General features: G+C 44.4%; 1 protein-coding gene across 2 annotated transcripts in view; it reads right to left on the bottom strand.

Moving 5' to 3' along the window:
• Positions 1–24,361, bottom strand: part of ABCA1 (ATP binding cassette subfamily A member 1) — a 92,945-nt gene that overhangs the window by 48,444 nt on the left and 20,140 nt on the right. For both annotated transcript variants that reach the window (XM_080573561.1, XM_080573562.1), the window contains exons 3-6: positions 23,796–23,889; positions 19,785–19,926; positions 18,817–18,938; positions 130–251 (exon numbers count right to left, since the gene is read on the bottom strand). In XM_080573561.1, the coding sequence (XP_080429687.1) occupies positions 130–251; positions 18,817–18,938; positions 19,785–19,926; positions 23,796–23,889 (480 nt within the window). The remainder of the gene's footprint in view (positions 1–129; positions 252–18,816; positions 18,939–19,784; positions 19,927–23,795; positions 23,890–24,361) is intronic.

The raw sequence follows: 24,361 nt of genomic DNA, 5'->3' as shown, positions 1-24,361 counted from the left end.
CAGGGATTACATTTTCCTCTCTGTTTGTACAACACCTAGCATAGAGGGATCCTGCACTGTGGATCTTGGCACTATAGTTAAACAAACAATAGACTGACCATTATATTAGTGGTTGAAAGCGCTCTTTACCTGCTGGAGCTTGACCTCTGCGTTCAGTAGCTCCTCTACTGCAGATGATGGCATGGACACATTATGATAGAGGAAGTCTGAGAATGTCTCGTTGTCAACCAGGAAATCCCGAAGTTTCAAGTCTGAAAAGTGACAAAACCAGCAACATTTTGGTCAGGGCAAAGCCAAAAGGAAATTCATGTGAGAGCTCTGAACAGGAAAAGCAACAGCTGACAAATAGGGGAGAGGGGATTACACAAACAATAGCATAAAGAAAGCAGGAGATGCTAGCAAAATGCTCTGAAGCATGGCAGCTTTGAGAGATGTCAAACTATGATGTCTCGATCTCAAAAAAAGGGGGGAGAAGGGTGTTAAAAACAACTTAATTTAATACTTAAACTCAATTTGCACACACTGTCCATTAGTCAGACACAGAAGCAGCAAGGGAGACCAAGCTATTCCCCTGCTCTGGGGTGAAATCTGCTCCAGCATTAGCCTTGCACAAAGATTCAGCTTCTCTTAATGCCTGTGCTCTTACTGAACGCAGGACTCATTTGGTACATGGACCATGCAGGGATTTAGTAGTCCATATTTAATTATGCTAATAGTAACTACAAGATGTACTCTACAAAACTACTATATTTACTCTACCACAAAGTATTTCAAAGTCTGATGTGCGCAGACAAAAAGAGATCAGGTCATACAGAACTGCATGAAAACATAGGAAGCAATCTTAACCACTCTGGCAAAATTTCTGCAAACACTTTTATTCCATTTTCTTCTCCCAAAGCTTCACCTTCACCTTCAACTCCCCGCTTTAAACAAATGTGTATCTCCCTCACAGCACACGCGAGCCATCTGGAAATTATAACCCATGTACAATATTAAAGTTCACAAGCCCAGAGCTTAAGCAACTGACTGACCCTCATGCTGTTTCTTTCTTTCGAGAGGCCAACTCGCATTTCACTACGCTTAAATAAGTGGGGATGAGGAAAGCAGCTATGCCAGGGAGAGCTGAGAGAGGAGGCCTGGCGGGATTTACTGGGGTGAAGGTTTCCAGGTGACACTGAGCCCACCAGCAGGGCATCATGCTGCTTTGTCTGCTCGAGGAAGAAGAGGACATGAGTGCCCGCAGCAAAGATCGAGCCCTGACAGGAAAGTCCCGCAGGCAGCCCTAGGAGTAACAGGCGGAGCAACGGCAGCTGCTGCTACCCCCAACCTTTTGGTTTTTCGCTTCACCAGGCTGGTGATCCCTCCTAGAAAACCCACCCTGGGGAAGAAAAAAAGAGCCTGGCTCCCATCAGGAGCCGGCTGCTGCCCACGGTGCCGGGTCCGGCCCGGGCAGGCTGCGGGCGCCCAGGCAGCAGGCCACAGGCGCTGCTCCTGCGGCACGAAGCGCGCCGGGTTACTGTCGGTCGTCGCTCCCTCGTCCACATATCCAGTTACAAACGCCCTGTCGCCTTCTGGTTCCGCACGAGCAGCCGCCGCCGCCACCACCACCACCACCACCACCCTCGGCCGAGGCGATGCGGAGGTTACTTCGGGACAAAGGCTGCTCCCTCGCCCTCTGCGCTCTGCTGCTCGTGGCAGGAAACCTCGCAAGGAAACCACCCGCCGCTGCTGCCATAACGTGCGGCCGCCTCATGCTGTCCTCCTCCCCAGCAGAGGCTAAAGCAGCCTGCCTCAATGCTGCTGAAGGAAAACCTCCCCAGCCCCGTTCCTTGGCTGCTCCTGAAAGGCGCGAGCTCCCTGAACGCTCCTGTGCAGCTTGTTTGCTTTTTTTTTGGTGAGATCATCAATGGTTCAGAAACTCTGATGGACAAAAGGGTAGCTGGCTGAAGGTGCCCTAGCATGCAAAGTTCAGATGTTTGCAAGCTTTTTCATGTAGTCTGTCCCTGTTCGGAGGATTTTTCAAGCTCCTCTTAAAGGGGCCATACACCTTTTTTTAATAATATAAAAAAAAGTAACCATGCAATAATTCTCCTACTTTTCTGAATCCTCATTGTTGTTTGTTTGAGGGGGGAAGAGGAGATGCACTGGGGCTGCCATGCGAAAGTAGGATTCTCTTGGTCAGGAGAAGACTCTGTACGTAGTTGCAGGAAAGCAACCTGAACAACGCTTGGACTCCTCCTGGCCTCTCTGTAATCATCATGCGGAGGAACAGCCTGCCGTCCTTCACAACTGTAATTAACCAGTCCAGGGTTAACAGGGTATTTCTCCCCTTCCTTTTTATCATGCTGAGTATTTTCAGACTTGCTCAGCACCAGAATTTGCTGAAAATCAAAGCTGACTTCTAAGGCAACTCCTACAAATGCCTGAAGGGGTTTTTATCATCATTTGGAAGAAAACATGATGGGAACAGAACATAAAGTTACCAGCACGTGAAGTTACCAGAACTGCTTGTGGGATAATACTTAGCTTCCAACTGGCTGGGCATGAACCTATGCTTACTTGGCCATATCCTTTTTGTGTCTGAGACCACATGTGGAAGCTCTGCGAGACCAAGGGGCCAAATCCAAACATCATGGTCCCACTGCAACACCCTAAGCAAACAGCCAGCCTCTCTCACTGTGCGTTTTCTCCCCCACCCTGTCTGGTCCTACTTCTAGCACTCACAGCTCAGTGTCTCATGTCACACCCCCAGTCACGGAGGCACACATAACAATTTGCACATGAAGCCACAGAAAAGCACTGCACACTGCAGTCAGTCTAAATTCCTGCCCTGGGTATTTCAAGAAGATGAAAGTTAATAGATCTTTCCTCTTGAAAACAGCCATTCTGCTCCAAGGTTGCTTGCCCGCAAGGGTATATGAAATACAAGGGCATTAGTTGAAAGAACCACCCCAAAAATAGAAAACAAAAGAAACAGACAGGTCTTTTGAAGGCTAGTATCAAGCTTACCTAATAATGCAAACATTTGGAGTAGAACACATTTTACAACCAGAGGCCAACTACTGTAATATTTTTCTGCCATAAAAGCTCAGACACACTATCAAGTTACTCAAAAAACGTGAGGCAAAATGTCAGCTCAAATGTTATTTAACTCGTGCGTCTTCTCTCACATTTGAGAATGACGAAAAGCACTGGTACGGTCAGCTATTGCAACCCAGCTGACACTGAGCAATGCAGCTGCAGCATCCACAGAGCACGTCAGGAAGATGTCCCTCTGTGTTTTGCTGATGTGGACGGACAGACTCTCTTCCCCTCTCCCTTTGCCTCCAACAGAAAGCCAGGACTGCAGGCTCCCCTCACCACTACCACAGCAGGGAACAGCTTCCCAGTCAGAAACTCAGGTACCATGAGTCGAGATGAGCCCCAGGCACAAACGTGAGGTCAGACTGAGCCACCACACTGGAAGATGATTAGATCTGACGTCAGCCTCTGCCATGATTTGGAGGTGAGATGGACATCTGAAGTTACTGTCTCACAGCAGAAGAAATACTAAGGTAGATGGTGTTCATGGTAGCCTACCTTTGTAATTTCAGTCATGACCCCAAAGGAACAAAAGCAGAGCAACAACAAACACAAATGGGGGCTGTGCTTATAAACCATGCAAGTAGCACCCTCACCTCAGCAGGCCCAACAGGACTGATGTGTTGAGCCTTGTTCTGCTGAGCTCCAGCTTGGGCACTGTATAGCAACAGAGCAGGAGACAGTCCCCATCCGTACGAAGCAAGCAGAAGTCCACTTCCCCTGTGGGGCAGGGAGAAATGTCCTCCCTTACAGTCACGCAAGGAAGTCTCCAGCAGAACCAAGAGCTCCCAGAACTGGCCGTCTTGTGCCTTAACCACAAAACCACCCTTCCTCTCTGAAATCACAGGTCAGGATTGAACAATCACACATGGTAGCATTTCACGGACACTGACTTCATGAAAGACATGGCTTTCCTGTTGCTTCAAACTGACGCAGGGGGCTGAGCTCTGGGCAGGGAAAATAGAATTTCGGGATTTTCACATTGAAGACATTGAGGACTGTTTTAAATCTGTTCAAGATTCAGAGTTTCCTGACAGCTCAGCCCTTCCAGCACCTTCGCCCCTGAGCACAGAGCCAGACTGGTCACTTCTGGCTTGAGAATCAAATCATTGTGACAATAATAGCAAAAAAGTCTACTCAAGGGGCTCAAGACATCCATATGAATTAGCAAGAAAAACAGAAACCCCATGCTTGCTACGTTATTGGTTAAGTCGAAGTGCAGAACAAAATATGTCCACTATAAATAATGGCAAGTCATTGCTATGTGGGGTCATGAGAAACACTGCAGATAAACTAGTCTACTTTCCCTCTAGATCTGGACTGAAACACTGATTGTGCAGTGAAGAAAGTGTCCGTGGTTCATATGTTCTCCACAGCTAGAGTTTTTTACTGTCATCACTCTGGAAACACATCACCGGTTACTTTCACAGGCTCTAAAGGCAGCTCAATGCAGGAAAGAGCTAGAGAACCCACAGTGAGGAACCTGTTTTAATTTGCTGCTCTTACTATTAGTATGACCATGAGTGCTCCCAGAGCAAGCAGTGACTATTTCCAGCAAAACTGAGAGGATCCACAGACAAGTGCGAAGATAAAAATTGTGCAGGTTAGAGAGCAGGACTGTTCTCCTAAACATCCCTCCCATTCTTTCTTGCTTCACTTGGAAGCACAATGGGCTCATACCTTCCTTTCAAAATTTAATTATGCGGCTTCTTTTAAAAATGAAACAATAGGGTAGAAAAACAAAACCCCACGGAAATTGTGGCTACAGTTTTCATATCCTGAGCACTGCCTTCTAAAAATAAAAGGCATGCAAATGTTAGTTCAACATATCTCAGTGTACCATAGAATACAAAGCTCACCAGGTCTGACTTCAATTTGCGGGGTTTGTGCTCAAAGGGTTTGTTCTCCATAAACTATAGTAAACCAGACTTTCAACCAGTTTAAAACTAACTTAGGCTGACTGAAAACAATCTGACAGGCTGATGTACTGTTTATTTCCCAGCCTCACATGCCGTAAGTCCCTACAAGGAACTCGGCGAAGGAAGGGGGAGAAGGCGATTCATGCCATGCTAATTTAGAAGCTAGGAGGAAAACAGGGCAGTGTGTCCCATCGATAAGTGTGACTATTTATCTTCAGGGAATTTCAGTCCCTACTTACGGAACGTTCAGGGCAGAAAACAATTATGTTATTTTCTGGATATCCATTGCGGTTAGCAGATTTGCTACCCTTTGGCTAAGCCTGTGTTCCTCACAGCCAAGCATCAAGACAACAGAGAAGCTGTTGTTAAATTATGACCCTTTATTTCTCATCACAGACTGCTAATAAGGCAACCCAATCATTTTCATAGCAGCTACATAAAAGCATCACTGCAAGATGAACCAGTGAGACAAGACTGGGCATACGAAGCTGTAGCTTTGTTAGAATGAGCAGGATTCCATAAATGCCCAAAGGAGATACCAGTGAGGGAACTGGGATTCACTGTACCTGGCTCCCTGCTGGGACAAAACTGCACTTCTGCAGAACGGGAGGTAGGTGCACAGTGCCTCCTCAGAGCTTTCATGTGAAGGCAGTAATTCACATCCACCCACACCAGCCTGATAATACACCTGCCTGTCATGCCTGTGCAACCCTGCTCCACAGTGCCTTTGAATGACCAGAAGACAAGATGAGAAGGCTCCCTGGCCACAGAGCCCTGCTTCACCCAGGGCATTGCTTCTTTACCAGCCATACCCCCAGCAACAGGACGTTTTGCAAGATACCAAGTGCACGAATGGGCTACCAGCAGACCAAGAGCTAGTCTCAGCTCCTGCAGCTGAAAGCATTTACAAGTGGCACGTGTTACCACCAAGAGGACTCTGGCTGGAGACTTACCTTAACAATTAGCAACTCCTCACATAGGAAAAGGACCAGGGCAGACAAACCAAATGTGCTTGCAGGATTAACACTTACGCTGGAATTTTGTGCTAATTTTTCAGTGGAGATTATGGGAAGTGTTCCTCAAAAATACATGACAGGTGCACTTAAATGACTCAACTGATTTTCACACTCAATACCCGTCATTGATTTATAGATGAAAGGAGCCTGAGGCTACTTCCCATAAAAAGAGGCTTTCAAACAAAGTAACAGTGGAATTGAAGGACTCAGGAATTGACACTTACCCTGAGGAAATAGAGGCCTCCTAATGTTGGAGTCTGTTACAGTGTTGTACCACTCTGAGCCAACAGCCCACATCTACAGCGTGAAAAGCAAACCTTCCAGATGACCCACTGCTCGGCTTTGGCAAGGGGGCAAATTTTCATTTGCCCTCATTATAACCCTAACTTCAAGCAACACATCTGGAGAGCATGATCAAGTGACGTATGACACATACATACAAATATTTATTAAAAAAAAAGGGCAGTTACTAAGGTTTAATATTCCTTTTCCTGTAGGCACCCTTGCCCCTGTATGGTGGGAATAGCTCTCGGAGCTGCCTGTATCCCTGTTGATACTAACAAGTGCAAAACTGTTCTCTGAACAAGTTAGACGGCTGTGCCCTGATTTGTTGACAAGAAATCAAGCAGCTCAGCAGGCCTGTTGTGCAGGACTTGCTCATGTGAAAACACAGGCCTAATTTGCTTGCAATCGAAGTGCTGTTCCTTCTACAGCCGTAGCTTGATGTGTTTTCATGGCAGGCTATAGGTCTATGATGAGTCCATCAGTGCTGTCTGTGGAGACATTAGATGACACCCAAGTTAGCACCATTTAACTAGAGCCCGTAATCTTGACATATTTGCTATGTCAAATTTCCCTGGTGAAGTGTGTAGTGAGGAGGCAGCCTCCTGCCCTTCTCCAGCAGCTAGGATTTCTCCTGGATAAAGGTACGTATTGTGCAACAGGTCCTCTCTTTCCACCGTGGAGAACTCACTTCTCTTGTCCTTCCCACTTGTTGTGCTCGGAGCTACGAGTTAGGAGGTGAGTCTGAGGTACCAAGCAGTGCTTGGATAGCCACAACAAACAGGCACATCAGAGAGATCCCCCTTGCCCGAGGTCATTTTACTGTCATCACCATGGTCTCAAGAGACGAGCCCAAATGCTCCAGAACCAGGAGAGAATGTCTGGCACAGAAAAGTGACTTCAAACTCATCTGCATGGTGTGGTATGGTACAACACTCACAATGTTTAGAACATGAAAAGCAGGAGGAACAGTGATAAAAAGAACAGCTCCTCAGGAGGTGTAAGACATGGGCAGGAGGACCTCTTGGTCCGCTGAACTTCCCTGCCCAGGAGTTCCCAAAACATTACTCTGTCAGGCACTTGCACCTTAACCATAATGTCATTGCTTTGGTTGCTTTGGTTTGTGAGCCAGCAAAGATTAACGCTGGACAAAACACTGCGCTGCATCTTAAGAGAAGTGCTAGGATATAAGCCTGCAATTTGGGTTTGCAGGCTTTGGGACCTCCATTCCTCTCTTAAGTCAGCACTTTTGCTTAGAAGGGCTTTAAAAGCACCAGACAGCACAATCACTCTGGTTGAAGGCACAGCTGACATTGCTGGTTGCACAGAGAAGAGAGCAGTCCTCAGCTTTTACTGGGGGCGTGTTGGCTTCAAGAATGTAGAGCCAATTTAAGCCAGCTGAGATCCCACCTCCAACCTGCATGGAAAGTCAGCAAGGAACACAAGGCTTATACCTCTGTTTGGGTACTACCTGAAGTCTCAAATGTCATCAGGTCCCCTCCTGTGTGACAAACATGCCAACAGATAGCCTCTGCATCAAAAAGCATAGGTACGGGACACAAAAGTGAAAGCCGCATGGCGGTCAGCAGCAGTTCTACGAACAAACACGGCCTCCAGCGCTTCCGTCTGCGAAGGAACACATCCATCCACACCCACACCCCCTGGTCTTGTATAACACCATAAAAAAGATATTCTCGTCTTTTCCCCTGCTGCAAACCAAATACTGTTATCAGCACAGACAACTGTGAAATACAGTTGGCGAGTTTAAAAAAAAAAAAAAATGTTACTTGTATTCAGGCTTTGTACAGTACAATAAATGAAGCAGGCCTTCAGAAAAAAAATCGAATACCTCCACTGTATTGTTTTAAGAAGCAAATTCTGAGCAGGGTTCCAGAGTTCACAAGGCAGTTATAACTGGTTGAGAATTCTCCTACTACTTTTCACAAAATAAGGATAAACTGCCACACTGCACATCTTCCAACCCATGAATTGGCTTGTCAGCTATACCGATGACAGACCTCAGATCTGACCAGATAATGATACTTCATTATTACAACAAAATGATTTTCAGGAGTGGTATGTAGAAAGTTTTTGAGGCTAGTACAGACTATGGAAGATCTCTGTTTGTCAAATCCAGCTCAGAAGAAAAAAATAGATACTTGGCAATACCTGAGAAGTGTTTCTAAAGAGCCTGAAGGTAAGGGTTGGTTGCTAAAAATAAGGTTTGGATTTTAACTGCACTAAGAACATTATGCCCTAGGTAACATGCAGATTTTGGATACGCCAAAACATCAACTCAGAGATACAGTAAAATATATTAAAAATCAATAGACAGACTGGAAAACAAACTGCGTGGTCACGTCCAGCCACAAACCACTATTCCAATGGCAAAGACTGCTGTGAGAGTACACGGTGTGACACTATGCTATCAAAAAGTATGGACCTAAGCAGAAGTTGATGGGAGGAGCTGTGGCCAACGAAGACCCAGGCCAGCGTTGCTTGCGCTTGGACAAGTGACTTTATATTCAGTGGAAATTCAAGTCACAGGAAAAGGCAGGACTGGTCATTTTAATCAAATGACCATTACTAATAGCGGAAGGGCTTTCATGAGCTGGAGATGTGAGCAAGCATCTGGGAGACTGCCGGTTCAAATGCAGAGAGAAAATACCTGTATCAGAATAGCTTCAGAGGCCTGAAACAAGCAGGCAGAACCACCCCAGCAACACCAGGCTTCTTCTGACTTACAGCTGCAGCCCAGCACCAGGTATCCCATTAGAAAGGCTTCCCCCACAACACCAGTAGGGGTAATGATGAACTGTAAGCAAAACAACAGGCAGAGCTGCCCAGAATCAAAGGAGCCTGACTGTCCTGCACTTGCATTGTTTAGCTTTGCACAGAAAGATGAAAAAAGAAATAGCCACACCTTCCTTGGGTGTGAAGCCTCACTCTGCCTTGGCTGCCTTCCTCTCACTCGACAAGGATTCGTAGAACTCAGCTCACATCTGGCTCAACACGATACCGGGTCTGCAGTCAGCAGATCACCGTGCATCTTGCTTCCCCGCCTGTCAGGAAGAAGTGTCACTTCTGGATTTAGTGCCAAGTCCTAACGCTCCCTCATCTAGTGCACAACAGCAAAAGCCAGCTCCGGAACAAGGAGCTTCCCAGGGTCAAACCAATCCAAAAGGTAGCAAAACTGCTAAGGATTCACAAGAATCAGACAATCACTATAGTCCAACTAGCTTAAACGGGAGCTCTGCCTACTTATTCTGAACATATACCTATATCTAAATGATTTCAAATCCTCGTGTTTCTTATGTTTGAATTTGGTTGGATGTTGGAAAGTTATTAATAATGTACTTCAGTTTTGCTTCTGAGCTTCAAGTCCAAAGGAAAGAAAAAATCAAGCTTCAGCACTGCAACAACAGAATGTGCTCTGTCTTGCTCAGGGAAACCTTTGCAACCATTCGGCCCCGTTACTACCATTAATCAGGCTGTTGAGCAACAGCACTTCAAAATAGTTAAAGAACTTTCTCAATCTTTGAGAAACATGGTTTGAAAAGCAGATACTGAGTGAATACGTCTTGCCCAAATTCACGTAACAAAAGTTTTGGGTACAGATCACGTCTCTTGCTTCCTAAGTACTACGCTGTGCTGCTGTTTACACCAGGAAGCTCCCAAAAGACCTTGCCTTGGTAGTCTGAAGAGCTCATCCTTCTGTTTGGCGTCACTCTGGACTGGCAATATACTAACCCTTCCTTCCCTTCAGTACTGGCAGAGCTTGCCAGCTGAAAATACACCTTGGAGTACTTGTGGCAGCATTAGTGCCTCCTATTTCACACAGAGGTCAGGAGCACTACTAGTAGACGCAGCAAAGAGCAGTGCCACTTGCTGCTTGAGGAACAGGGTCCTGAGTACTTCAGAGCCCCAGACCAGTGCAGTTTAATGGAAGAAAAAGTGTGTACTGCTGAAGGAGGCTTGTGCATTACTTATATGGACACCCTGGTACCACTCTTTTGACTTTCTTCAAGTAGCACTACCATACAACTTGAAAAGGAAGTAAATGAACTGCATGGCTAAAGGTAATTGTGGGCTTAAAGAACTGTTTTGTCTTGAGTTCTGTTCTCTGGCTTTACAGCACTACAGTTATTGCTTTCCCTGCCTGCTGGGCAGTGGATAAGCGTGTGAGTAGAGCAGGAAGGAGCACAGGTGAGCAGAGAGATCTGATGGACATTGATTATGTCACAGATCTGTGGCATTATTGTAAGGACAACTGTTGGGACAACGTGCTTCCATCTTGACTCAAGTGATTTTTTTTTCACTTTTTATTTTTTTTAACATTCTGAAGTGCCATTTTGTTGGGTAGATGACAGCTGGTTCTTTCCTAAGGCTCAGATATGGTCCAACTAGGTTCTAGCAGCACTTGCTAAAATATGTAGAGAACTGCACAGAAAGGCCTCCTGAGATGGAACAGGTTATGGCTGTAGTCTGCCTGGCTGTAGTCATGCAAGCCTTCCACCAGCATCGACAGAAAATGCACCTAACTCAGAAGTAGTATTAACTCCAGAAAGTTACCTTTTTAGAAGAACAGTAAGGCTAAGAAACGAACAGGAAAGGATCTGTACTAAAAATCCCTTAAAATGCAGTCTTCTATTGCACCACCCTTAAAATTAAAACTAAATAGGGGATGAACCTTGAGCTGTTTATAGAGATGTATGTCACATATCAGCTTCAATCTCCCTCATGTATACCTCAGTGTGGACAGGTCAGCATAAAAATGCCTGAGCAAGATCTTCAGCTGAGCTATGTTCCACAAGCTTTTCAGAGCTATACCAATTTTTCATCAGCCAAGAATCTCATTAGAAGCATAATCAATATTAAGTTCTAACAAGCTGGGTTAATTATTACAACTTGGTTAATACATAAAAATGTGCAACACTTTTGTATTCTGGAGCATTTTCATTTATCTCAAAAGGATTTTTCCATAACTTTGCATGTTTCTTGTTTACAAAGTCTGATTCAAGCCCAAAACCTATAATCTGAAATAAAAATTCATCTCTTAAACAAGACATAACCACTACTTGATAATACACAGCAACACTAAAAAAACAGGACTGCAAGTAAAGAATGTTGCAGTCTGTTGAAGGAGCAAAGAAATTTAGCAACAGGAGGTAGAAAATGTTGTTTGATTTTAGCCAGGATCCTGACATTGACAGTCACTTATTTTATGACCAAAAATACTTAAATAGAACAGCATGTGTTCCCTGTGAAAATGGCAGCCTACAAAAATTGAATTTTTATGGTTTTCAAAGAAATTGGTCAGGCAGTGTTCTTGCCTGGATAAAAATGAACTTTGATTCAACATCAACAATATTTCAAAGCCATCATCTTTTATTGCATCCTGACTACATTTAAAACTATGTCACATCCTACTGTGTTGTAGAAGGAGGACTCCAGTTCCTTGGCAGCTGTTTATTTAGCTCACAGGGATGCTGTAAAATTCGGGAATAAATAAATGTTTGTAACGATGAAAAAAAAAAAAAGATGAAATGTATTATTACTAGAGAAGGCTCCAAAGCTCAATATTAACTTTGGAGATATGGTAGGTCGGATCAAAATTATGTACTCCAGCCTCAGTACCAAGTCAGAAACAGAGGTGGACAGGGCTTTTTCCAGCTGTGGCCATTTCCTAATAGCCACTCTCATGAGAGCACAAACAAAAGGAAATCCCCTGGGAACAGCTGCACTCTTCACCAGAGGACAGTGGTACAAGTTTTCTAGGAGACTGTTTTCACATCGAGATTGGTGCTAGCAGCCTGTGACTCTCCCCTCTCATCCAATCTCAGCCTGTACCTTAGATAAACCAAACGTGATCTTCCACAAATCAGGCAATTTATTGAGATTCTGAGATTAGAAGTCATTGAGAACAAACCCAGAAATTGTGTCAGAATGAGGAATGGAGAAAATAAATGCAAATTGAAGTTAACACTGAGAATATGTTTTCAGCAACATAATGCTGGTATTAGCAAGCTCTGCTGATAAGGTTGCATAAAAAAAAGAGTGAGATAATAGGACAGTGTGAAAGGTGTAACTGTTCATTTAATGCTTGGTTTTACTTGGTGATTCAGAACAAAAGTCGGTGTTGACAGACCAGACTGAAGAGAGTTTTAGGAGACTAAAGGAAGAACTCTCCCACAGCGTCCTGTTTTGGCAGCTGATATTATTCATGCTGCAACAAGCACAATAAGCAATTCTTGTTTTCTTTATCTTTGTGTCTTTCTCTAGACAAATTAACATCAAGATAAAGCCAGTGCCTCTAAGGTGCAGTGATTTTCTAAAATTTGTTGTAGTAGCTGTGTTGCATATTTTAACTATGGGCACTGTTGGTTGCCCTGCAAGTGGTCAAATTGTTTGGTGGCATCATCAGGTAAGGTGGTCTTAAAGTAACCAAACTGTCAGCACTGCTCTTCACCAATACAGACCAATGGTGACATCCTCGTGATTCCCCTTACATTTTTTAACATGGTACACACAGTCCTTTATCATGGGAATCCTAGATGTCTTTCTCAAGCTCTCATCACTTACAGTGCAAACACTAAAGCAAGGCCAGATGTAACGTGATGCTGAATGGATGTTCTGAACTCCGCTTTCAAAGGGACTTCAGTCTTTCCCTCCTATATCCACATGCATGCATATTCTACCTAGAGTGCAAGCTAGAATCAATGTAAACCTCCCACTTCAAAAGCAGAAGGGAAGTTCAGCTACAAACACACAGGCACTGAAGCCCAGTTCTGCAGAATCACAAGACAGTGATGCACATTATGCTGCTTCTGTTTACCCATCCCAGCCTCTAAGTACAGTCATGTAATAACAATGCTGTTACCAACAAAAAATCTCTGAAAGTTCACGGACACCCCCACGGGAAGCAAGGATGATTTTCCTGGTAAAAGATTTAATAGTGCAGTAGACCTTGGTGCCTAAACCTCTAACAGAATTATTTTATTACTTTAATCTTACTTTCAGCTTCAAAATAGCAAGGAAAGCGCAAGCAGACTCCAATGGAAGTGGTAAGTGTACAAGTGTGTAGTTTAGCAAATACTGTGCCATGTCACTAAAAGTGTTATAGCTAACTGCACAACACATAATTTGGGCTGAATGCCACCATACGAAGTCTTCTTAATATTGGTACCCCTCTTGACTGTCAGTCTACCTGCTGGAGTTTATGACAAAAGCATAATGAACCCTCCGGATTCACACAGAGACGCTGCTCACCACCTGTAGTAAGGGGCTTGAACTTCCAAGAACGTACTGGAAATGTTTTCTACCTGTGCCTGCTCAGAGACTCAGTGCTTTCAAGAAAATTAGGCAAATGTGGGAAAACTGTGCATACCCGAGTCTCCTGTCTGACTGACACAGCTCACAACAAAGTAAATCCCTTTCTGCAATCTGACTGCCCAGTGTGGCAGCTTCTTCCACATGCTCCATCCTGACAGACCGTATCTGACCAAAGCAGAATTACGGCTGTTCACACACAGTCCTGGGTTCCCCTTCTTGGCTGGATGCTTTGGGCTGGGAGGGGACAGCAGCCTGGAGACCTCCAAGAACCCCACGCGGAGTTCTGCTGAACGTTAACGCAACAAAATACATGAATCACGCTCAGCAACTGGCCTTCCTAGATGACCCCAAGAGTAAAGATCTCACCCCTGTTACCACAGAGCGGTGGTTTTGGCGCCATTTTTCCCAGACTGAAGGAAAGGCAAGGCCTTGTGCGTCTCTATGGAGCACAGTATCAGAGGACCCAGACGTGTATTTACTTGCTACCATGAGATGCCAGGAATGCCACCCTGCAACCACTGGTGTATGCAGGTGTTTCCGGGGATGAAGGCCACCTGGACATATGGTTTGTTAGTCCTCGTTCTAGCCTGGCTGGTTTTTGCTAGGATCCTTCCCAAGGTAAGTCAGGGAGGAAACCAGCTTAATTAGGGAGATGTAGGCAGGTATAAGAACCGATTCAAATGTTTAGCTTGAGGGTGTGGGGCCATTTTTATTAGGGAGAAGACACCGAGGAGGGAGCTATCTATCACCTCAAAGTCATCTAGTAGATAATGCAGAACATCCTGTTTCCCTGAGCACCCTAATAATCATCCAGCAGGTCACATACCGCCACAAAGCCTCTCCCAAGGCCACTGTTCAGCCCTAGCCCTCCACCATTCTTGAAATAAAAAAGTAGCCCTACTATCTCTGACTGGACAGGATGCAAACTCCTTCAGCCCCAACACCTGTCTGTGCAGGACCTAGAGCCACCAAGGTGCAACACTGGCAGAGGATGCCATCCAGCTGATGTTTCTCCTACACCATGGGTAATACTAATCTAGCAAACAAGCAGGAAAGGGAGGGCATGTATAGAACAACAGCCTGAGATATGATGCAACTTCTTAGGCGATGTTTGTTTCCCTCTGCCTATTTCATTGCTCCCTTTTTGTTTAGTTGGGTTGGTTTCAAGGAAAATAAAAACATGCCCTTTGGGATCACTGAAAACTAAGAGCAATGAAGTAAATACCAGCTAGACTGGCTTACATGTGCAACTGTTAGCAACAACAGAGAAGGTGGCTTTAGTTTTACTTGTTGATTTTTATTACCCCATGGCACTGCAAAGCAAAACATTTGGGATCCTTTTAGAGAGAAGAAGGAAACAAAGAACGGATGCCTCAGAGCAAAAAGGAAGGTGTACCTCCACCTTCCAAAACAGAAGAAAAGCTTATTTCTTGTAAACACTTTATCCTCAGCACTGAGGCCAGTTGCAAAGCCAACACCTATAACCAATGAGCCAAGCCTATGGTAGGGAGCAGTCCCAGCAGCCATGTCTTGCTCTTGGAAGTGCTGTCACCAAGGTCTTTGACTCTGTTCTGATTTGTACTCTGCCTTATCATATGAATGTTGAAGACCTTGGTGACATCACTGGACAGAGATGTAACAAGTGCTGGGAAGGAGAGGGCACCTGGCACCTGCCTGCAAAATCGATTGGGTTGCAGTATGTGTGTGCATGCACGTAGATTTCACTGCTCAGGGCTTGCTGGAAGCTGCCATAAACAGCAGCTCCCATACAGTATGACAGCCACTGGTGTTGATCTCCCCCTCTCCACCAGCCAGAGCTTCATCCTGGCTAGAATGGAAAGAATGTGGGCTGCTCCCTAACGGCCACATCCTCCCATTCAGCTGGACAGCAGTTCTGGAGCTAGAAGCAGCAGAGAACAGGAGACACTTCTCTAGCTCCTGGAAAACCATCCCTGTTCTTCATAAGACATGATCCCTCAGAAGTGATGGAGGCACAAAGCCTGTTGTCATGAGTTTAAAGTACTCCCTGAGCAAAATCTCAGGGTCCTGCCTTGTGTCTTTAACCAAGACTCCTGACTTAGTGGCACCTGCGTAAGTACCCTGACATCTTAGGCACGCATCCCTTCCCCAAGGTTCAGAATGTGCTTAATTTCAGATCAGATAACACCAGCAATCCCACCTTGGACATTAGTTTGTCAAGGCTCTTTTTAAAAACAAGTTTGAAGTCAGAGGACTTTGGCAAATGATCTCTTAACTGATTCAAACATCTGGAGTCAAACACAGACATGCATACTCTGCATAATATTAGAACAAACCATACCGTAGCTCTAGCTTTTACACTAGTAACAGAAGGTCATCCTGAAGCCTGTTTTAAAGCCATCAGACAGCAGTGGGAAGTGTGTATGGAAGAGGGACATCACACCAACTGGAGAGAGGAAGAAGGAGCTGCAGAGACCCCAGCTGAGTCCATAATACAAAGTAAGGAGCATACAGTTACTCCCAGTGGGGAAATGTCAGCTGCAAAACTGTATTTGTCTGCATCACTGATTGAAGAGGCGTCAGATCCAGGCCAGAACTGGAATGGATGAGGTATTACTTTTTTTTTTAATTATTAACTCATCAGGTAATTAGCCCTCCTGCTAATTGCGGGAAATGCCTGTACTAAGGCAGGCAAAGGAGCTTTCTTCCTGTAGACCACAGGGGCTGTATTTACTCAGAACATCCTTTCAGTTTGGGAGGCTCTCACATCTGACCTCTCTCTCTTACGGTCTGCTTAGGTTCCCAGAGTCACTGAAATAACCCAGAGACAGAGGGATTTAAGCTACTCCTCACACCTCTGTCAACAGCAGCTGAAGGGTTCATCTGTAGTTCCCTTCATTGTACAGGAATCTAAGCATTGCTAAGGATAAATACGTAAATACTTGTAAGATTAGAGGATGCAGTTTTATGCATGCTGTCAAAGAATGAATCAGGCAGCCAAAGAGTGGGCAGCAGGGACCCCCAAGTTGGTGGCTTTGTAAATTAGCATATCATAGGAAGGACAAACAAGCACAAGCTTTGTTCCCTACAAGCCATATCAACAATGGACAGTCTGTCATTCTAATGACATGGAGGCTTGATTATTTTTTTTCACTACACATTTGAAATACTTTATTACAGAAATACAATCTTTGATGACTTGTCTGATGCTTATTCTTTGCAATCAGCCCAGTAGTCTTTGTAGTGTAGAGAAACACGAGACTTCTGACTAGACTCGCACAATACTCCCTATGCAAAATGTTTCTTGGAATCACTCCTCCCCCTCAAACCTTCCCAACAATGATGCTTCAGCTTATGGCTTCAGTCATATTCTTGTAAATGTTCACATTTGATGCTCTCTTTATGTTTCAATACAAAACACAAGTATCTACTCTCTTTGGTACAGTTAACTTGCCGATAGTACTGCAGAAATTAGATGTAAAACCTGGTGACAACTTATGCTGTTCCCACAGGAAAGGCTTGTTCCCACAACACTGAGTTAAAACAAGGTGTTTAATGAGTTCCCTTCAATGTGTTTTTAATCTCTCCTTGAGGAATATAGTCATCTTAGCTCATTTTGGCTGTGTTCATTATCTGTCCATCTCTGCACAAAGGGTTCACCATATACCCACTCCCCCTTAGCTATTGCAGATTTCAGTAAAAGGATGGTGGTGCCACTTACCAGCTGTCAAGAGTAAAAAGAAGGGAGCCTGGCAATATGGGTGGACATTGAGCCTAGGAATGAAGGGTGTCCCCTATACATAAGGATACATGTCAACTAACGTAAGAAGAAGGGCAGCAGGCTGCACTAACACCTGCAGATCTGATCACATTGGGATTCTGGACAGCCCTTAAGGGGAGAGAGGAAGGTTATATTTATCCAAGACAAACCCCTTTGCATCTACCAACCCGCCAGTAACAACATAGATTATTTCAAAGAGACCTGCAGTGTACTGAGCAACACAAGAAAGAATATTAAAATGTTACCTCTGCCTTAGAAGTATGCTCAGGCCACATCAGACTTGTGAAACTATTCACATCCCACCAGGTCAGGTATTATTCTTCCTGGAGCCTACCTGAACCATACTCGTATGAAAAGAGCTGGGAACACTACAACTGTGAAACCAGGGACAACTTTCACAAAACACTAAAATACTGTCAAGTGCTTGTTGGTGAAGGCACTCAACAGCTGCATTCCCAGCTCTGCAAATATTTCTTCCTAAACTGTTACTTTCCAATAATATCCAACTATTGTTTCCAATAGAAGCATGCAGTACCAACAAAGCAGTCAAGAGAAATAATCTTTCAGAGAAGTGTACCCCAAAAAACTCTAACAAGCTGCCATGTCAGAGAGGCTTGGCAATATATCCCCCAAGACTGGACAAAGATGTTGCAAGTCCCAGCTCTGCAGCGAGCTTCCTATGTGATCTCACACTAGTTAGTTATTCATTTCCATGGAACAAGAAGCCATGCCAGGCATTCCCACATCAGCTAAAAATGGCAGGATCCTCAGTTGTTGGTGTTTTTGTTTGTTTGTTTGTTTTCCACTAACAGGGCAGTAAGAGCCCGTAAGACAAAACATTTTCTTCTGGAGCTTGTCACTGAAAATCCTACTGGACAATAGCAGAGAATACAGTACCCTACACCAAACAGTCACAGGGAAACTAAAAACCAAGAAGGGAAATGAAGACTTCATTGTCATCAATAATCAGCTCTGAGTTTGTAAACTCGAGGCCAACATCAGCTTTTCCTTATCTGTTTTCCTTCAGCTCACTTCCTTTTGCAGCTTGTAGGGTAGAGAGGTAAATTCAAGCTGTAATGGGTTCATTGCTTCATTGGCAAAATAACTAGTGTTTTCCAAACACACACTACCTAAACTCCTTTGAGAAAGTCAGCATTTTAAATCACTTCAGTGGGCTGAGGATTGTAATTTCACATCCAAAACAGCTGCTATTCTTGGCATTCAGACCTCCCCTTTCTCTTCCACAGAAGAATCTGAAGAGCACACAAAGCTTTGACATGAAGAGGCTTAAGTTACTTCTGTAGGACTGGAAAAGGTCTGATGAGCAGCAAGTGGTAACCATGCAGCTTCCTTTTATCATATATGTCAGAAGTTCACACATGCAGAATTAACCAAATGTAGGTGGCTCTTTCCGCCATGCCATTACCTGACCCAGAGGAGTTTCCCAACTTCCGCAGTTTTCCCAAGACCTTCTGGACATCCTTTATGCTCGTGTCCTGTTGGCTGTACAAGAGTAACCTCTTGGCATCTGAGAACAGGCGGGAAACACTGGTGGAAGAGACGGGAAAAACAAACAAAAAAGCAGTCATCAGCTCTGTGAGCCAGCATCCACAGACACAGTTTTACATCCCAATTTCAAACTTCGGTCCTTCCAGTTATCCCACTGCCCTCTTCCGTACAATGAGCCCTTTCTTTGGTGGCCACCCTCGGGACAATTAAGGAGCCTAATAAAAGTTGTCTGCTAAAGCAGGGTCAAACAAAGTTACACTGGTAGCCTCCAAGCGTTTCAAAGCAGTTCAGACTTGGATGGAGAGGGCCTCCTGCTGCTTGTAAACTGCTCCCTCTTAGAACTCAATAATTTAAGTGTGCCCTTGCTCCTTTTCAAATGCTTTTCCAGGTTGCAGACACCTTTTATTCTGCTTTAAGCCTAGCTAGCCTGACAGTACAAATGCAGCAAGCAAGGTAGGGTACAAGGATGCTGGCCACAAATGGAGCTTCCTGCAACACATTAGCCAGTAATAACTGACAAGGAGAATCACCCAGACCCTGCTCTTAAGCTGCTCTTAGTCTCTCACTCTACTTTGTCCATCTTGGAGGTACATTAGCCAGGTAATGGGGGTTCCCTGGGGAACAGAGTTTACACCTCACCTTTTTATGGGCTGAATCCTGAGCACTCAGTGAGAGAACAGACCCAGCCCTTGCCCCAGCAAAGCTCTATTCAACGAGAGCTTCAACTGCTTGGACGCAGGGATACACCACAGGCCCTCTGAACTGGGAGCTGGAGAGCTTGGTCCTTGAGGTGGCAGCAGAATTAACTGGTGACTTCAAAATATCCCTTTTCCATATGTTCCCCCAAGAACAGAGATTAGGAAAAAGCAGTCAGACTAGACTCACATGGAGGCATTGAAGTTTCCAACAATACCAGGGGATTCCCCAGGAGTTGGGTAGCGGAAACAAGGGTTGTTGGCGTTGCAAATGATCCCCTGTATCCAAGGCAAGGTTCCAGCTGAAGGCATAGCTTTGTTTGGGAAGTGACCTAAAACCGAAACACAAGAGTTAGGAGACAGACACAAGACAAGCCAGATGTAATGCCATGTAGCAGTAGAGGGCAACGGCAATCCTGTCCTGGTTATTGCCTCAAATTGTTTACAACAGAGCAGAAAGGCCAACACCAAGAGGGTTGAGTAGATGTTAACTTGTCCATGCAGCTCTGGCCTCCTCCACTTAAAAACTACACCTTGTTAAGCCTGTAAAAGCTTGCACTATTGTTTTTGGCCATGCTGAAGGGGACATACTACTTGAGGAACATGCAAAAATAGGCAGCTCCAAAGCCTGGCAATATTGACCACACGCACACATATTACTTTCTAGCCAGCCAGGTTGCTCTGGATTAACATGGTTGTCCAACACAAGGGACTGTCCACAGCGACAGCCCAGGTCAGCATCTTGGTTCTGGAGACCCTTAATACTCAGACCTTTCGGTTTTCGAAATCCCACTTACAAGCACTGTAAGCTCCAAGCAAAAGGTCAGCACGTGTGGGGTGCCTACACTGGTTTACCTAAGATAAATGTGTCATTGTTCTCCCATAATAGCTGATTTCCAGACAATTTTAAGATTTCGGAATTCCTGAAACACTAAGACATCTGTCTGCCAATTTCAGGTCTTTCCAATAAAATTCAACTCTTTCACTTAAAGAGCTACTTAAGGCATACCTTAACATTAGCATCCTATTTATGTTATGAATTCTGGTTGAGTGTTAAAGCAGAAAAAAACTGCCCATGGTGGAGCTCCACCAGTATGCCACCCGGGTACTTGAGAATCCCTCAGCCTTCAAAGAAAGGCTTCCCTCATACAATCCCGTAACTGAGAAGGCTTGTCACTCTGCTTTCTGCACATGAATTCACTTCCTTACCCCAACCCTAGGGAGGTAACCAACCCTCCCTTGCATAAGGTTTTGACAATGAGACCCACAATATGCCTTGCACTGCTCTCCAAATCTCACGTCTTGGTGCCTGCCTCATCTGGCCTGGCTACCTCCACAGCCACAACAGGGGTACCAAGCCCCTAGAAGTCAAAACTGCTCAGATCCAACAAGTCCAGTTGGTACAGGTGGTGGAAAGAAGACAGGGTGCTTACCAGTCCTCCCTGCAGAAAGCCAAGGACTCTGTCCAGGAGAAAGGTGAGGGAAGCAAAGGTTCATTGTTTCCAGTACCCAGGGGACTACTTGTTCCTAGTGTTCTTTTTAAAATAGAAAAGCTATTTACCTGAGCTCTCTGGCTTTTGTTTCATTTCTGGTTTTTGTTCTTCTTGGCAGAGGGGTATGGGGAGAATAAAAGAAGAAAAGCGCTAAGATGTTCAGATTATTTTCCTAAAATTTCTAAAAGAAACACCTTCTCCTCCATGCCTTTTATTTTACATGGATAAAAAGTAAAATAAAAAAATAAAGAGCAGTATGAAAACAGAAAGAGTGCACAGGAATTCACAGTAATTTTCTACATACAGTGAAGCATGTAATGGCAGCTTCTCAAAGAGTAAAGTGGAATCATCCAGTTTTAAGACAGCAGAGTTACTCAGAAAACACAATATATCAGCACTCCCTTTTCAATGGTATTGCTGCAAACATCTAGCTTTTCAATAGATTTTTTTTTCTGTTGGGCCTTTTTCTTACAAATGAAGCCCATTTTGAATACCTCAGAAGACCACAGGAATGGAAAAAAAAAAGTCAAGCTCTACAAGACAAAGTCAGCAATTTTGCTCAATGCTTCTTCTGGATAAAGATATTTAATTACATTAAAATAAAATGCTGATGATATGAAAGAAATACCAGAGAGCTCTCATAGTCTGAGATGCCTTCTCTGGCTGATCTGGTGAAAGCCATGCAGCTATCATTGAAGAGTTAGCAAAATTTTCCCGTGTTTTCAGAAAAAGGTTCCCCACACCAGACCAAGCTGCTGGAAATAAAAGTCCTGTCTGGAAAAAGTCTGATCACACAAACAGTCCAATCCTGGTTCTTCTCCTTTGCCTCAAACAGAAAAAGAGCTGAAAATCTTATTTGTTAATTAAAAACATTATGCCATCAAAATAACGAGGGTATTTGGAGGTTGCAAAGCATCTGCACGCAGCTCTGTTACTGCTATCGTCAGGCATTACCTGCGAGTCATTTCATAACAGCAGACAGTGCTGCCATTACAGATAACAATCCTGTTTCCCTAAGGCATCCACAGGTTGCCACAGAGTTCACCACGAACTCAAGGTTTCCTTCCAGTATCTCTGCTCACAGTTCAGCAAAAAATGTTCCACTACAGAACGCACCAGTATTTGTCAGCATACGAGTGAACAGGCAGTGAAACCAATCCAGACTTCAATTAAAGGACTTAGCTTTCATTTTGCTGAAAGCTTCTCAAAACAGGAGAGGAATTAACCATAGTGTGAATTTAAAATTTACCAGATGCTCTACACGCTGTGAATCCTGATGCCAAGAGTGGGAGAAGGCAGACAAAACAACATTAGTCAACAAAAATGGGGAGGAAAAAGGGCTGCAGGTGAAAGACTGAATTAAAATTCTGCTTCTGACACCAGGGTGCCAGACCAAAGGACACACAAGGAGGCTAATGAATAACAAAACCAATATGAGCAGCTATGCAAAAGCAGCTCTTTCTGGGTTTGAGTCTATACACAGCACTGCTACAGCTGGGAAGAATTACCATTGAGGCTGCTGCAGTTATTTATACCAGCTGAGTAGACTGCCTATTGCTTCTCTTGCTTCTCTCTAGTTCCATGTCCATATTGCAGGTATTTCTCCTAATGCCACTGTAATACTTGGTTAGGAAATGCAACTCAAATGTCATGCAGCAAAGTACGAGATGGCATTTAGAGAAGCTTCAATTATCCTGCCAGCCACAGTAGAAAGTGACTTAGGCAGTGCATGAGAGCAGCAGTGTCCGATGCATATAGGGAAACTGCAGACATTAGCACTTCAACCTTGAAAGGCTCCTTGCTAGCTTGAAAGCCTAGCAAGCAGCATAAAATGCCCCAGCCGCTGCAAAGAACCACAGGGTAAGTGCTGTAAGAGCTAGTTCTTCACCTATTTTAAGAACAAAATACTTCAGTTTGCCCTCCAGAAACATGTTGTGCTGACCCTTCACCCTTACCTTGTAGTAATCAGGCAAAGGAAAGATAAACAAAGAGCTCTTCCATCGTCAGCTGATTGCAGCATGAGGTCGCCACCAATCATGGTAAGATGAAGCATAATGCTAATAAACAAGATATGCTTCCTAAATCAAACGGCAACCAACACAGAGGCCTAATGACAGCCATCCGCAGGGCAAGAATAAGCTTCCTCTGAAGGAAAAGCTGACGTGTGCCCATTTATGATGTGAAGAGAAAAATACAACAGTTTTCTTCGCAAGTGTATGGCTGCCGAACCTACTGAATACGGAGCTGATGGTGTGCAGTTAGAAGGAATGGAATTGCACCTCTGTTGTTTTATGTAATACATTAGCCCACATTACTGCCTGAAAATGAGATTGCTTTCCTACAGATCTGAACACCGCTTTCTTTCTATGCTAAGTCACATACGGATCAAGGATGAGAAATAAGGCTTAGGTTCTGTGTGGGTTTTACAGACTTGTCACGCTCCCACAGCATATTCTCAGCTAACAGAACTGCAGAAACTAAGGAACATCAAGAAAAGCAGGAGCAATGTACGGTAATGAAGCAACATTAACGTGTCAGAACAGGCTGCAGACCCCAAGATGGAAGGAAAGCAGCCACTAAAGCTTCCCTGAAGATTACTGAGAGGTATGCAACCACTACCCCTGTTCTTTGTCTCTCGCCAGTTGGCATTGCTGCCTCCTAGCTATGGAACAACCGCTCTGGGTGCAGCTGCTGCATTCGGTACTTACATTCATGCTGTTCGTAGGGCGGATATGAAAGTCTTACAGAGATCAGGATGAAGAAGATAAACAGAGGCCAAGCAACTTCGATCAGCAGCTGGAACTGGAAACAATAAAGACAAAGTATTAAGACGTCATACGCAAAATACAGGAGAGAACAGTTTCCAGTACAATCCACTTGTAAGTCAGGACAGCTTTCCAAGCACAGTCTCGTGTCCTTTTGGTTATGCATTCCAGGACCAAAAAGTTTGTTCCTTCTACTTCAGAAGACACTCTGTGAAGAATTAGTCTTTTCTTGTTGATATGTGACAGTTACAGGCCTAAACTGGATGTGCTTAAGAAGGGTTATTTTTGGCTTTTTTATAGCTCTTTTCGTCTCTTGCCTGCAAGAAACTGCCCAATTAATCTTCCCAGCAATTAGCTGAATTTTTGGCCTCATATTTTAGAGTTAGTGGGAAGTACTTACATCTCATCCTCACAATAAACCACTCAGCTTCTACCCTAACATCAGGGATGAAAATTGTGCCAGTGCATAGCTGTGCCAAATCTTTCAGTTTCTCTGTTAGAGATGCATA

This window comes from Anser brachyrhynchus (genome assembly GCF_964034855.1).
Source record: "Anser brachyrhynchus genome assembly, chromosome: Z".
In the NCBI taxonomy this organism is placed as follows: domain Eukaryota; kingdom Metazoa; phylum Chordata; class Aves; order Anseriformes; family Anatidae; genus Anser; species Anser brachyrhynchus.
The sequence above is the reverse complement of the archived record's forward strand: the minus strand, read 5'-3'. Positions and strand labels throughout refer to the sequence as shown.